The sequence below is a fragment of the Cuculus canorus genome, chromosome 1, assembly GCF_017976375.1.
Source record: "Cuculus canorus isolate bCucCan1 chromosome 1, bCucCan1.pri, whole genome shotgun sequence".
NCBI classification, from domain to species: Eukaryota; Metazoa; Chordata; class Aves; order Cuculiformes; family Cuculidae; genus Cuculus; species Cuculus canorus.
This window is the reverse complement of record NC_071401.1, coordinates 130,810,600-130,823,766: the sequence shown is the minus strand read 5'-3', so window position 1 is coordinate 130,823,766 and position 13,167 is coordinate 130,810,600. Positions and strand designations below refer to the sequence as shown.

Here is a 13,167-nt window from a genome sequence, read left to right as displayed (position 1 = left end):
TGGTTGGATATGGAGACAGATCGTAATCTTGTCTATTTTCCACATTTTCAAATAAGAGTAATACTTATGTCTCCATATATAAATTACATATCTTCATTTGTTTCCCTGTCTGTATCATTTTACACAATAAAATGGCAATACAAATGAGAACGGTGTTTCTCCCTAGTGATTCAGTATGTAACAACCATATTAACATTATATGTTAACAAGCATATTAACATCAAGGAAATTCTCTCTTTTTTAAAGAGACAGTTTAGAAATAAAGATTTTTAAATTGTCATGATATCCTGTGTTCCTAGAAATGAACTTGCTGATGTCTGAATAGTTTTAGCCTATAAAAGCAGCTTCTAGAGAAACTCCAATATCCTGTGAGGTTAGTAGACTGAGCAGCCTGATGCAAAAGATTTTGTGCTTAGTTTATTCAGGTTAATCAAGTTTACAGTCTTTACAAAGTAGGGTTAACTGAGATCATAGATTAAGCAACCCTCCAGCCACAAGAAGACAGATGCCCTTAAAAGCCATTAAATGCTGAATCAGTGGTATTACTCAGTGAATATATCCTTCATGACTTCAACATTAGTAGAAAGAGGACAATGGCTTGATCCCTCCTCCTTCACGTTTCTTTGGGTTTTTTATTCAAGCAATGAGGTTAACAAGAACCAGAATTACATAGGCTCTATGAAAGGTAAAGTCTTATCTGTATAGTTGGTATAGGCCACCTTGAAAGGACAGCGAAGGTTCATTGAAGACCACAGACATATCGGATACCCTTTTGTCCTCTTCCTTTCTATTGCTACTGCTTCAAGTAAAAACTGATACTGTTTCAGGAAAGAGATTGTGTTTAGGATATACTGTTTTTCTTAAATTACTATTTTTCTTTGCAAGACAATATGCAGATCACATAAGGTAGAGAAACCAAGGCCTAGTCTAGACCAAAGGGCCAAAAGTAGAATCCAGTGTACAGAACCTGCAGCTCAGAGAACTATTTTGAGTCACCTTTGCAGCCAGAGTTTTGAGCAGATCTGACTCATCTTATGACCTGGTCAAGAACATATGGGAAGAGTGAGATACATATTAAAGAATATGTCTCAACTTCCAATAGTGCTGTATGAAAAAAAGATCCACTTGTTATCTAACACTGAAATAATAAAAACCCAAATATTCATGTTCATCATAAACTGCTAGAAGTGTGGTAAAGTTGAAAGTCCACTGTGTTGTACACCAAAAAGAGATCATGCTTTTAATACGATTGTTCTCAGTTTAATGAACCTATAGACACTTTTTTCCCAGGGCTAAAATCAGAAGTTGTTCTTACATCAGCTTAACATACAATTTTAATTAACATATAAGGCCAGCCATACCCTTCACATGTGCCTGATTAGCGTGTTCTATGAAATTCACAGCAAGATAACAGAGGGCAATTTCATCATGGTTTAACAGGCGTTAACTAACAGGAGAAAAAAAAATAACAGTGAAGGGAGAAAAAGAAAAGTAAGTAAAAGCCACATGTTTTGAGCACGGAAGAAAAAGGATAATGCATAGTATCTTCCGGTTTCTCAGAAGATTCTGGAGATAAAAATATCTTCCCCTTTTGATTAGACAGCTTGTGTGTTGAGGGGAGCAGGAATGACACACACATAGATAGAGAAGTGATGAGATTGCATTTTTTATTATTTTCAAAATCAATTAATTTTTCTTTAATGAACTGCTAACCAAATAATTTCCTCAGAACTTTCCAGCTCATTTACAAAAAGCCTTTTCTTCAAACAGAAAATCGTCACAGAAAGGGTTTCTTTATCAGCTATGACATCATTTATTACTTCATATGTTATTTAAGAGTGTGCATCATCGATTGGAAGTGGTCCAAACTAGAATTTGAATCCAATTGGACTTCGGGTAATTAATGAGTCAAATAATCAAATTCAAAACTCCTGCTAGACTTCTCAGGATCTGATGAAATTCAGAACTGATGCTCCAGAAACAGCTGTTCTCATGGGTTTTACGCAATTTAGTTATTAAAATTGTAGTAGTAATATAGTCATGTGTTAGCAGCATTGAGTCTTAATCCCAATGCTTAGCATAAAAGAATCACATTCCTAGACCACTTTTTTCTGTTCAATGCAAGGATGGCTCAGCCAGGCTTTGCAGTGAAATACAACCTAGAGCCACCTGCAACTCAGCAGACTGCAAGGAAAATGTTAAGAGTCAAAAGGCCTTTCTGCTTCTTTCTACTCCTGACAGTGATTTAACGCACTTACACTATGCCAAGTCAGATAGACTCAAATTTTCAGATGCAATCTGCTATTTGGTCCAAGCTTGGGAAGTGTTGACTGGTTGCACTGAAAGCAATGTGAGCTGTAAGTTCAAAGCACCTCTGAAAAGTAACTCTATGTTTCTTGAATTTGGTTTCAAAAAACGTAGAGCAAAACTGGAACTAAAACTGAAACCCAGCAGGGAATTCCCTTCAAGGGATACAAATATCTGTGGCTTTCAAAGAGGTCCAGAGGGATAGCACAGTGCTCAGTACATCAGCATAGGATTTGGAAGACCCCGTGCTCAACTGACCAACTGCCTGCAGTCGAGTAAGTAAACCACAGGTCCCACCCGATACGACCATAGCGCTATCCAATATCACACATATGTTGCAGTACAGAAACTGTTCATTTTGAGGATGGAATTAAGAAATGACACAAAACTTGCATACGTATTGGGAAAAACCCAAGAAAAATCACTTAGGAAATGCTCTTAGGAAATCTGAAATGTCTTAACAGCGCTTTGTATTCCAGAAAACTACTTAAGAAACTCTATCTTCATTTTAAAAATATTAAAATTCAAGCATCTTTTTTTGTAAGAAAAAATGGTTCACTGCATGCCATAAGAAAACTTAGATAAAGAAATATGTTTTCTATTGAAGTAAGATTGAAGTTACTACTCAATAATTCATTAGGCAGCAATAACAACTATGCATTTCCCAGGCAGTAAGAACCAAGCAACACAGAAACATCCCTGTCATCATCTTCTTGGCTTCACACTGTATTTTAGGTGTGTATAAAATAGCTTGTACAACATTAGGAAAAATCTCTTCACTGAGAGGGTTATCAAGCACTGGAACAGGCTTCCCAGGGAGGTGGTTGAGTCACCATCCCTGGGGGTATTTAAAAGATGGATAGATGAAGTGCTCAGGGATATGATTTAGTAGCGGACAGGTATGGTTGGGCTTGATGATCTCAAAGGTGTTTTTCGGTCTAGTGATTCTATGAATCTAAGAACATATTTCAGCAAATCCATAATTGGAGATTGCTGTGGTGGTAGCATTTGACCCAGGTATGTTCAGTACTGAACTATGGGTCAGTAGTAACAACCTGTCTTCAGGATTAGCTCTTCAAGCTGGCCATGGGACATAACTCTAGGACACCATCCACTTGCTGCAGCAGCAGATGCAACAGAGGAATAGTCAGTGAAGATGTGTTAGAAGAAAATCAGTACATATTCTTATTTTTAAGAGATGGGACAGGACAGGAGTGATTTGCCCCTCAGTTATGATCAATAAAGGGCAGGAATGGGCTGGGCTCTAACACATGGCCACAGCTGGGGTCTTGGCCTCCCCACCAGCAGTGCAGACAGTCATGCTCTGAGCACCCAGTCAGACACGTTGCTCCACCAGCATGGCCCGACCATGGTTACATCCTGCATATAACCACCTCCAGCAACATATGCCCATTACCCATTGGGGCACTCGGTGCCACATGTAAGGAGCAAGTCTCACCCTCTTACCTCAGGATCTTTCTCTATCTCCAGCCCCGCTTCCATCAGGTTGCGTTCAAACTCCTCCCGCTGCAGTAGCTTCTCCTCTTCCAGGGCATCCAGTGGGCCAAGCTCTATCACCTCTGTCCATGGTGTCCCGACCTGCTCCTGCAGGGCATGCTGGCCACCATGCTCCTGCTGCTGCTCAGCATGGCTTTTCCCAGCCCCTCCATTCAGAACCAGAGCCAGGGAGGCAGATCGGTGCATTGGCTCTGGTAAGCCCATGCCAGGCGGGTGCCGAGTGAGGCGCTTGCGGTAGTGATAGGCTAACACATAGTCAACCTTTCTCTTGCTGTCCCTGAAATACATGCCACCTGGGGATGCCTTGTCCTCAGCCCCTCCTTGGGTCCCATCCAGGTAATTGTTTATAATCTGGGAGAGAAACAAAGAGCTGTCACAGATAAGAAAATGAAAAAAAACCGCAAGATGAAGGCAGGCTCAGGGACTATCATCTCCACAAAAGCAGGTGAAGCTGTGCAGAAGAAAACTGGGGATCAGCTAGGGGCAGGTATGACCTACAAACATTCACTCTGCAGACAAGATTAAGTCACGCTGACCTCCTCTGACCGTAAACAAATGAGAGTGGATAATGATAGCTGCCTTATCTCAGTGCATGGGTTACCTACCCAATGGGCAGGTATGGAGGCACACACCAAAACTGTCTCTCTGTCCTAAATGTACATAGAAGACACACATAGTGCAGGAGAAGACACACACATTTTGAAATGGGATTGAGAAGCGAGAATAAGGATTGTATTACAGACTGGGGTATGAGAAATGATGTGCTGAGGAGAAAAGCTGGCCAGGTGAGGAATGCAAAAATCTGTGTGCAGGAGGAAAGGGAAGTAAATTATCTGAGCTAGAAGAGGATAGAGATCCTCAGTGTTGTAAAAGGGCAAAAAAGGTAGGGTTGGACAAAAGTGCCTTGAAAAATACCAGAGATTAAAGGAGAATGGCTAGGGATGCTAGCTGACCTGTATTTTAACAAGTTATAAAAAGAAGATGTGATGAACCAGTAACATTGCAAAAGGAAATCAGTGACTAAAATCATTCAGATTGCCTGTTGCTTAGTTGCCCCCTTGGACCATCCCTGCCTCCTCATCTCCTCTATCTGAACTCTTCTGGTGTGAAGTTGTTCCAGTACTAACCCCTGCCATTGCACACCAGCACGGTCTTCAATTCTGCAACATCTATGTTGAACACTGATACAACAATAAGGTGTTCACTTTCACTTCTTTTTCATTAAGATAATCCATATATTTCCCATAACTGTTATCCACCACCATTTCCAGGTCAACACTGTATCTTAAAACCCTTCACAGAGCTCTCTGCAGCATCATTCACTAGAGTGACTTGAGCCCTGCAGTTATTGGGGAACTACATACAAGCGGAGAAATAGGTTCAACATGATCCAAAGCAGTCAGCCCATAACCTAATTCCAGAAATAGATGTATAATTCCATAGATGGCTATAGAAGTAAAATCTCAACAGTTACCAGTTAAAGATTTCTTTCTCTTCTTACCTCCTCATCCATTACATATCCTGGTAGTCCTGAATGCAAAGTTAATCAGGCATATTTTATGGCAATTTTCTCATTTGTTAACACAACACTATTGTTGTTATTTTTATTATTACTATTATTATTACTATTATTACTATTATATAACAATATATTATTATATACCCAAACATCTCCCAGATTCTTGGTTTTCATTGCTTAGCTTCACTTTGTTTCCCACAAAGCAGCTTTCAGTCACCATATCACTAAGTGAATCTTAGTTTTATATGCGTACTACATCCTTTGTTCAGTCATGAAATTATCACCAAACGATCTGTTCTGCACATTAACACTTACCACACACTTTACGTGTAAACTACTTACATAGTACATTTAGGCATATCTAAACTTACACTCAGTACTACCTTCTGGCAGAATATAAAATCACTTGGGACACAGTGTTTTATTGCAATTCCCCGTTTCCTAGTTAGATACATTTTCATGTAGTACTCACAGGCAGTCCATGCAGACCTCCTGAATCCATCTCTGCCACAGTGAAGAAAAATCTACTGTAGATTCCTACTCTCCCTTCCAGAGAGTTTCACGCTATACGGAGCGGAAGGAATGATACCACCCCCACCAGGTCACTGGCACAATGCAATGCATTAGCTGACTCTAGAGAAGATGAGCTCTAGGCATTCTCGCTTCCCTTACTGGCAAGTGTGGGCAGAAATGAGAAGCACAAACAAAACGCAAGAGAGGGAACAAGGAGATTGGAGAACATGAAAAGTCACTAAGACATTTTACTGTATATTGCCATGCGTAGCCAGCTGCCACATCCTAGTCACCTGAGAGAGCACCATAGCAACATTTGATGTTGCTAGAGTTACACAGAATAATAGGATGAGGAGATACAACAATATGTACCTCTCTCTCCCTTTCTGTTGACTCTTTTCCTCACTCTTGCCTGTAAAGGACCATCTCCATTATCTAACAACAGCTCCGTTCTGAAGACCACAGCCTCACTTCACTTCCACCTTCCAATCTAGCCCACACTAACATCTGGGCACATGCTGCCCCAGGTTTTGCACAGGGATAGCTAATTCCATTATCAACCTGCAGATCTTTTCCCCTTATTCCTGCTCTGAGGAATTTTGGTGAAAATAAATGATTAAGAGTAGCTTGGTGAGACCATTACAGTAGTGATTAGTTCTAGCTGTACATTAAATGCCTCCTGAACTAACTAAGGCTGTAGTATCAATTTACTTGTATGCTTACTTTTCCCAGTACAGAATGGATTTGCCTAACAAACAGGAGGAGCGGACCATACTCTGGTCATCCTGCTTCAAGCCTCTTTCTCACCTCAAAGGCATTAGAAGTAAACAAAAATAAAATCTTGCTTACAGGACTGCTGAAGGACTCCACACAGCTTGGTGCTTCAAAAGCTCCATTAATCCTGCTGGGGTGCAAGGAAGTTCGGTTTTGAGGAACTGTGAGGTATTTGCTGTTGTATGCTGAAAAAGAGTCCCTTGCTGATTTCGCTGTCTTCTGTCCTTTTAGAATTTGGTGTGAGAAAGCTAGAGGAAAGTCTGAGAATAAGAGATAAATATTGTTATATAAAGCAGGTTTTGTGCAGGTAGTTTCCTAAAGAAATAGGAAATGGTGCAGTTAAAAGGCAATATTCAACTTCAGATGCCACACTTCAGTATGTGGAGAGGGGTGCATACAACTGCAGAGGAACCGAGGGTACTTGCCTGTGTGAGCTGCTGGGAAGGGGGGAACTATGATATAACACTGCACTCAGTTCCACACTACCCTGGGTGGTTAATGGCATTTGTACTCCCGCATGTCAGTCACAAGGTTAGGAGCTGGAAAATCTGCGCTTTGCACTACGCCAGGACATGATCAAGCTGTGTGTCTTCATTAATCACACCCTGGTTCTCTGGGTGCAGCATTTATGCCAAGTGGAAGCCTAATCACTGCAAACAAACTGAGTCATATTTGCTTATTATGACTTATAACTGAAATGGACTATGTTTCAGTTCTAATGTAATGTGGACAAATGTAGTGGCATCGGGTACATTTGCTTCTGGCAAGCAGTCATTCTCCACCAAGATCTCTGAACTTTTGGACATGTAATGGTCTGAAATTCTCACAAAGTGTGCCTAAGTTTACACTTACATGTTTTGGCTTGAGGGCTTAATGTCTTGAACCCTTTAGTTTGAGATGTGTTCCCCATCTCCTGTACTGACAAATGACATGGTCACAAACCACCATAATGGAAGGTCTGGAGGGAATGTGGAGTTACATACAACTGTGCCACCATCACCGGTAAGCTATACCTCTGTGTAGAGAAGGGTACACCAGCAACAGGATACAAGAAGGATGCTTGGTCATGGGTAGGAAATGCAGAAAGTCAATCCCATGCAGGCAGTAGCACAGGGAAAAAAATATGTTCAAAAGTAATGGGTACAGAAGCTGTTCTGACATATAAATATTTCATACTCTTTCCCCCTCTAGTGGTGCCATAAATGAAAAGAGGTTGATTTATTTTTACTCATAGTCTCTCTGAGAAGCTTATTGGGGTACAAAACCTATGGTTTGGCCCTCCAAGATTTAGTGTTTTCAACCAGAGAGAAGAAATAGGCATTGCAGACCCTTCTGCCCACATAGTTAGCCCCACTGCCACTGAAGAGACAAAACACCATGCCTCTCCAGTCAGGACTTTTGTCTTCCCCAGGAAGAAGAAATAACTGGAACATTCATCAGATCCTGTATATCCAGGATATCTCTTCTTGCTTTCCTCCTTGCCAATCTTAGTAATGCTGCAGGGTTTTTCCCCCACCTTCACCTTCTGTCTAAGGAAACAAGAAGCTTTAACAGCATAGAATAGTTACTTCCCAGTCAGGGAGGATCTGCCCCATGAGATCTGCTGCACCACATTATGAAAAAAGCAAACTTGCCCTTCTCTGCCACAAGAAAGCACTGGGAAATCTGAGCAGTTTCTTCCACATCTTCCTCATGGCAGTGGAGATAGGGGAAGAGGGAAAGCAGGAACAGCTGTGTCTCTTGCCTAGAGCTCATGTGACCGAAGTGTGTTTCTCCTGTATTGCTGAAACATCTGACTGGTGGAAGAAATACCTTGCACTGGACCTCAAAAGACAGAGCTTTGAAGGAGGTGGCTGTATGCAGGAAACCTATGGAGTTGTGCAGTGATAATCAATTCAAGGAAAATCTAGATGTATCTGTTCTTACACATGGTGATAGAGGGCAAAACATTGTCTCCCTCTGTTTTGCTTTTTTTTTGGGGGGGTGCGGGGCAGGGGGAAAGAACACTGCTAAAATCTGGAAATCATATTTTCTTCTTAATTGAATCCATTGTTTTTCTTTCTAGAGTCTATGGCAGACATTGTATCCTACTGCTTATCTTCTGTGCTTTCAACACAGACTGAATCTACTTACCCAAAATCATGTTCTAAGAGAGGAGCCGGTAAGGTGCTAAAGAAGGAAAAACCTGACCCCTAAATGTTATGATTACTTTTATGTTTCCTTTCAATAATAGATAAGGGTCCTGCAGCACTTCAGTACAGTAGATTGACTCACCAGTCTTCCTTTTCTGATCTCTCAGGGAGACTTGCACTTGGTTTACTTTAATGAAGCACATAACTATGTCTCAAGGGAAACTCCCAGAAAAATAATTAATAAGTGAAGGTTTCATTCCCAAAGGCTACACATATTTCTCTGGTATTTTCAAACCATGCCTGGGATATCTCACAAGACCTTTGCACAGTCAATTAAAGACCTTTTTTCCTCCCAGTCTTTTTAACTAGGCCTATGAAAAAATCTGCAGTTCATTTATAACACGATGATTTCATTTCCATTATGCTTCCTAACCTTCATAAACCGTGTCACCATCTTGAGGTTAACACTGGTAAGCTGGTGAGGCAGTCAGGACCTTCCAGTCAGAATAAGTTTTTTAATGGAAATGCAATTTCCATATCCGAATTTGGAAGAATCCTGTTTTCCCAAAAGCTTTAATCTTCCCAAATCAAACTGACTTAACCAAAGTATTTTGTTCTGAATGAGTTCTGCATTTGGCAGTGCTCGCCTGTGGTACTGCAGCGCCTTGGGGGCTTCTGCTTCAGATGCTGCCTGACCTCATTCTACCCTGTAAGCCTTCACGACATCTGGCCTTACATGTTCTCATTCTGTAAATATTCAAAAGGAATTAGTGTTGATAGAAACAAGCTGTGTGTTTGTATGTATGTGCATATATATAATATTTTTTTATACATGCACACATGCATGACTTTGGTACATAGACCTATTTCCCCCCAGAGAACAGCAGTAGAGTGAATCTTGAATTCAACCTGGAAAGCAAATGTTCAAGATCTACACTCATTCTAGAAAATCAGCCTGAGAGCCATCCCTCCAGTCAAATTTTATTAGGTTGTAAATGGCTTACAAGGACAAGGTACCTCCAGGGCAGAGATAAGTGACCAGCTCCAGTTCCAGGGCTAGTTTACAGCCAGTAATCATCTGCTTGCTCACTCAGTCCCTCTGCATTCCTTTGCTTTGGCTTTTTATAAACTTAAGGGTTGGCCACATGTCTACCAGTTGCCATCACCATTTGAGTTTCTAGTTCCTTGCTTAAAGTGCAACCATGAAGAAGCTGCATATACTGCCAGAAGTGGAAGGACTGAAAGGATGTATTAAAGGAACGCAATGCTTTTGAAATATGCAGCAAGGGAGTCTACCTAATCAGGATCTCTGTATTAAAACCTGAGTAAAAGCCAATTATCTGATCTGAGTGGTCCAGATGATCAGATTATCATAGACACAATTTGCTGAATACATTGTAAATGGTTTGGCTACCCAGGGCACAGTCACTGGCCTGCTTTAATTCATCTTCCTCTCTTTACAGTTATGTGTCAGAAATTAGGTGCATTTCTGAAAGACACCACAGTCAGAGGTATACCTGTCCTTCCACAGACTCCTCTGCAAGGCTGTTGAAAAAATCTGCAGTTTAGGAGCATTGTTTGGCAAACTTGTTATTTCTTCCAGCTGCCAATAAGGTATGAAAAAGAACTGCTTAAATTTACTGTTTCTATGTAGCTTAACTTAAACATATCTTCCTTAAAGGAAATGTGTATAACTAAAGATTTATAATATGGTTACACACATGTTCGTTATGCCCCCAGCAACCTAGAGTTGCTGATTTCATTACAGCCAGACATGCGTGTAGAAGTATGCAAGTGTTTTCATCACACTGCAGTTTTCCTTTTACAGCTGCCACCCCTTGTCTATCCAAAATACCGCTTATTATTTAATATTTCAGCTAAAAAGTTTTCAGGGATTGTGTATTAACTAAAAAAGCCTTGGTTAAGCTTAAAGGAAATAGGCCACCAGAGGAAATGTCTCAGATAAATTTTTACATAGGAAATCATTCTTTATTCAATATTACTTGAAGGAAAAGGTCCAGTAGGTTTCATTAAAGATAATTTAGATTAGTGCAGTGTCCTCAAAATCCTTATTTTAATAGAAGAAAGATAGATTTTGATGATTACATTTCAGATATCTGATATTTCTTTCTCGAGATTCAGTAAGTACTATGTAGATATTTAGTCCACTGGGTACTAAAATCAGTCCCATATCTAAAGTCAGCATTGGATAGCTCCCTCTACAAAGAGTATGTCTCTGATCAGAATCTGGAAGCTGGGAAGGAAAGGAGAAATCGTATTATGTAAGGCCAAATATAAATGGACACAACAGAGATACTGATTTCTGCCCAAGAGATTCTCATTGCTGAGTGTCCTGGATTCTGAGATGTGGTGTATCAAATTTATTGGTGGAATGGGGTCTAGGCAGGCAGATGCACTCAGGGTGTCAAAGGCATTAACCAGGCGTTCTCATAGGTAGTTTTGTCCTTCTCACCTCCAGTTCAAAAGGTACTGTATGAGCACTCAAACTGCAGGCTGCATATTTGGATCTCGTGTCTCTTGGTAGAAACTCAGCTTGGGGGGAACAGATAGGAAGCAGAAAATGTGGAATATAATATTTTCTGCTTTAAGCTCCACCTCTTCCTCCCTTTGGCTGCAACCTCAATCCCAGTCCCCTGAAGGTCTGCTAGCCCAGGGCATACAGATGGGACAGTGTGACAAAGATGGAAAGTAGACAGGGAGTTGTGTAGGGCTGCGTACCTTAAATCTTAGCAGGACTGTTCCAAATCTGATCTTGTCTTAACCCTTTCTAGTTTGTCCAAGCCACACCTATAGTACCATTTCCCAGAAAGTTTCCCTAAATTCCTCCTCAACATGATAAGCTTCATACACTGTAATCTGAAATTTGTTTTAATTTCTACCATGCTGCAGTAGAGACAATCCAAAAAGCTTTGTCAGTCTTTTATTCCTATGATTATTAAAAGTCAGTAATGGCAGTCTTGAAGACACAGTAGAGGAAATCACACTCCACCTTAGATGTGTTGTGTTTGGTGGAGCCATGCACAAACAGTCGTTCTGGCAAAAGGTGAAATTTGCAAGGTGTCACCATGCTCTTTGAGACAATAATGATCTGGAAATCTGTTAATATGGGGTAAACAAAGTGATTTGTCTAGAACCCTCTCTCCTATATTGTGAATGTATACACCAAGTCTTGAAAATAAGAGTTACTAACACAAAGGATGACAACAATCCTCAGAGTCATTACAGGGACAAGGAGGCCACTTGCTCCATGGGGGAAGGTGAGCCTGGAACAGAGCATGATAGGGCACAGCAATAACTGACCCAGCTGTCAAGGAGTCCAGATGTAGAGCATCAAGTTCAGGTCAAGATCAGGGCTGAAGATAGTGATCAGGGTCAGGCACAGCTCCATGATCCTCCAGCAAGGCAGCACTAAGGTAGGTCCAAGGTCCAGCCAGGAAGTAGAGCTACCAAGTCTGGGTCAGGGCCACCCCAGGGAAGGTCTGAGGTTGTGTGCAGATGTAGCTGCTGCTCAGCTGCAATGTAGCACAGGCAGGAGCAAGCAGTAAAGACCCATCTTAAAAGAATTTCCCAAGGGAAATGAAGGCAGGCCCTCCCTTCCAGCTGTCTTCATAACTGCTCTGGTTGGTGAACTCAGCTGTCCTTGAACTCAGCTGGCTAAATTCTCTAACATGGCCAGCTAAACACCTTCAAGGGAGACGCACTCTGGGCCCTGACAGTCTGAAGTGTTCCCAGAAACAACAGCATTGCTGGGCTACAAACAGACTGGGGCAGTCAAGGGAGCACAGCTTCTTGCTGGCTTTGACTGGCCTGAATAGTTACCGTCACAGACACAAATGTAAAAACCTGTGGTTCTACTTCTTTACTAGCCACTTGTACACAGGAGCCCTCACCTCCAGCCTTAGAAGCAGGAAAAATGCACTTAAGTTAATGGAGATACCCTCTCACCTCTGGAACATGCTGTGAGCTAGGGTCTCTTAAAGGGTGGGAGATTATGAGCCTCAATGGTCAATAATAAAGGAGAGAGTAGATCTGTGGAGATAGCTGTAGCAGCCACATGGTATAAAATAAAAACTTGATCTGCATTATGAATGTTTGCATTACCTGAAGACTTGAGGGAGCTGTATCTAAAACATGTAAGTGTGTGTATAACTTTGTAGACTCCTCTCCTGTAGCTTTTGTTTCGTTTGTTTGTTTTTTAATCCTACTTTACATGTAAAGATTACAGAAAGTAACTAACTTTTCTGACATAAAGCATATATCAGGGCTAACTCCAACAGTGAAGAGTCAGGGACAGAAAAAGGGCACTGGATTAACTCAACAACGATCAGCAGTAGGCATTAAATCTAATGGCTCTTGGCACCCTGTGGTCTGCTACACGAATAA

General features: G+C 41.2%; 1 protein-coding gene across 1 annotated transcript in view; it reads right to left on the bottom strand.

The window, feature by feature from the left end:
* ANO2 (anoctamin 2) overlaps positions 1-13,167 on the bottom strand; it is a 184,715-nt gene that overhangs the window by 170,835 nt on the left and 713 nt on the right. Inside the window, exons 2-3 of the mRNA XM_054056456.1 lie at positions 6,707-6,891; positions 3,775-4,176 (exon numbers count right to left, since the gene is read on the bottom strand). Of these exons, the coding sequence (XP_053912431.1) occupies positions 3,775-4,176; positions 6,707-6,891 (587 nt within the window). The remainder of the gene's footprint in view (positions 1-3,774; positions 4,177-6,706; positions 6,892-13,167) is intronic.